General features: G+C 44.8%; 1 protein-coding gene across 1 annotated transcript in view; it reads right to left on the minus strand.

Annotated features, from left to right (window-relative positions):
• Positions 1-2,444, minus strand: part of senp6a (SUMO specific peptidase 6a) — a 17,837-nt gene extending 15,393 nt beyond the window's left edge. The window contains exons 1-2 of the mRNA XM_017302099.1: positions 2,247-2,444; positions 166-259 (exon numbers count right to left, since the gene is read on the minus strand). Coding sequence (XP_017157588.1) covers positions 166-259; positions 2,247-2,277 — 125 coding nt within the window. The 5' untranslated portion in view covers positions 2,278-2,444. The remainder of the gene's footprint in view (positions 1-165; positions 260-2,246) is intronic.

A 2,444-nucleotide genomic window follows, 5' to 3' on the forward strand; every position in this document is an offset into this window, starting at 1 on the left:
GAGGCTAATGGCAGCTAACAGAGGCTAATGGAGGCTAATGGAAGCTAACAGAGGCTAATGGTAGCTAACAGAGGCTAATGGAAGCGAATGACGGTGGGAATGACAGCAGCAGCACCAGGACAGCCCTTGGCGGTCGGGATAAAAAGTGAGAGCAGAGCTGCTTACTGGTGTCGGGTTTCCGCCTCGGCGTCACCAGGAAGCGAGAAGCTCCAGCTGTGCTTGAAGCCTCCATCTCTCCTGCTCTCGGATCTATTCAGGGCTTAGACAGTAAAACCAGAACCGGGTCAGAACAGGAACAGCAGAAGAACACAAGCCAGAACCGGGTCAGAACACATGCATCACATGAGTCGGGCCGGTTCCAGCTGCACACAGTGGAGGGCGAGTCGGACCCGACTGGGAGAAATTCTGGACCCTGAAGAACCGACTACCGGAACCAGACGGATCCGACTGAGAGCCGCTCCAGACGCTGCAACGATCATTTTACTAACCGGTAACTGATGGATTATTATGACGATTAATTGGTTATTCTAATAATTAACCGATTAACTGGATTAAAAAAGGCATTTATACGTATTTACATTTAACCTCTAAAACCTTAATGCAATATTTCACACACATCCAACTGGAAAATAACTAAATTCAGTTTTTAAAATAAAAAGGAAAACATTTATTACCTGAAATGTTAAATCTAATCCAAGTGAAGCTAAAGCTACAACCTGAGTTTAGAGTGAAACAGATTTACAGAAAAAGTTGGTTTTACATTAAATGTTTAGATTTTTGTACAGTTTTGGCTTCGTTATACGTTTCTGAATATGTTTTTATTCAGCAAATCACCTTTTTGAGTCCGTGTAATCCAGCTAATGATTAATTAATTAGTGAAATTAGTTGACTGTTAATTCAAACATCGATTAATTTGATTAATCGTTTCAGTCAGACGGACGCGGCTGAGGAATTCTGGGAAGACTTTGGTTATTTTTACATAATTTCTACTGTTTTATTGCAGCATTTTGTTAATGAATGAGTTTTCTGTAGTTTGTAGTTTTTATTTTCTCCTCTTTCCGGCTGAGGAACCGTGAACCTGAACACCAGCCGCACCACAACACTTCCTGTTTCCTGGCTCTGAAGCAGCTGATTGGACGCCTCTGCTGGGCCTGGGTCACCTGGCTGCAGGTAAACTGGCTCTGGATGAGGTCCACACAGCCAGAACCAGAACACTGGACCCAATCAGGCTCAACCGGCCCCAACGTAGCCCTGAAGCTCGATTCAAAGACAAATACCTGAATCTAAAACACCTATGAGAAAAACAAACCACCCAGCTGGTTGCCACCTAAACATCTGCACTGTAAAAATAATCAGGATTCATTTCAAATTACACTGCAAATAGTATTTTATCCAGTTTAGTGCAAATATCTCAGCACACTTGGACCAAACTAATATACTAACAACTTTTCAGCAAAGAGGAGCTGGTTACAAGTTAGAGATAACTGATTAAAGACATTTGACCCATAAACAAACACACACATATATATATATATATATATATATATATTCTCGTTTGTGTGAACTTTAATATTATCTGTTTTGTACGCTAATTAATTTGAAGGAATCCCGTTTCCATTTACATTTAATCTAATTTTAGGAGTTTTTATCTGATTTTAGTAAATAGTAACTACAATAATAGAAACAGAGAAACTCATAATACCTCATGTGTTTGGATTTATTATCCTGTGCAGATTATATTTCCTCTGAATTCACACCAATCCTGCTTGTTTACATGTTTCCCTCTCAGATCTACAGCTAGCCTGTTAGCATGTTCGTTAGCACCAGTTAGCATTCTGTTAGTGAACTCTGGCCAATCAGAGGCCGTTTATTTGTTTGTTTGTTTATTGTTTACTTGTTTGCGCCTCCATCCGCGGTCAGCCAGGCAGCTCTGGGGCCAACAGCCTCCCCTCCCAGCCACAGGAAGGCCCGGCTATGCTGCAGCTACATCCAGCTAACAGCAGCGCTAACGGGGGTAGCTGCAGCCCCCAGAACTGAGCCGATTCCGGTCACAAACAACCGAACCCGAACCATAGCCGGTCCCCCAGCCGGCCCAGCCCCGAGCATTCGGCCCTCCCTGCCCCCCGGCCGGGCAGAGGATGATGGGGAGAAGCAGCATGGAGCCAGCCGGAGTCCCGGTGGCTGAGTGCGGGTGAAGCAGCAGCGGTCCGGTCCGGTCCGGTCCGGTGCGGAGTGTCACCGCTTACCTTGGAGGAAGAAGCTTCTGTTGTGGGCCATGTTCAGGCCCAGACCCACTTCATGTTCCGATGATCCTCATTAATGGCTGGAAACAGCAGCTCGGTCGTTTAAAGCTTCTCGGCTCCACAAATACACACCATGCCGGAAGCTGAATGTCAGGGCTTCACAATAAAAGCTCTAACATTCCAAGCCAGTAGAACCTGAAT

This window comes from Poecilia reticulata, linkage group LG21 (assembly GCF_000633615.1).
Source record: "Poecilia reticulata strain Guanapo linkage group LG21, Guppy_female_1.0+MT, whole genome shotgun sequence".
Classification (NCBI taxonomy): Eukaryota; Metazoa; Chordata; class Actinopteri; order Cyprinodontiformes; family Poeciliidae; genus Poecilia; species Poecilia reticulata.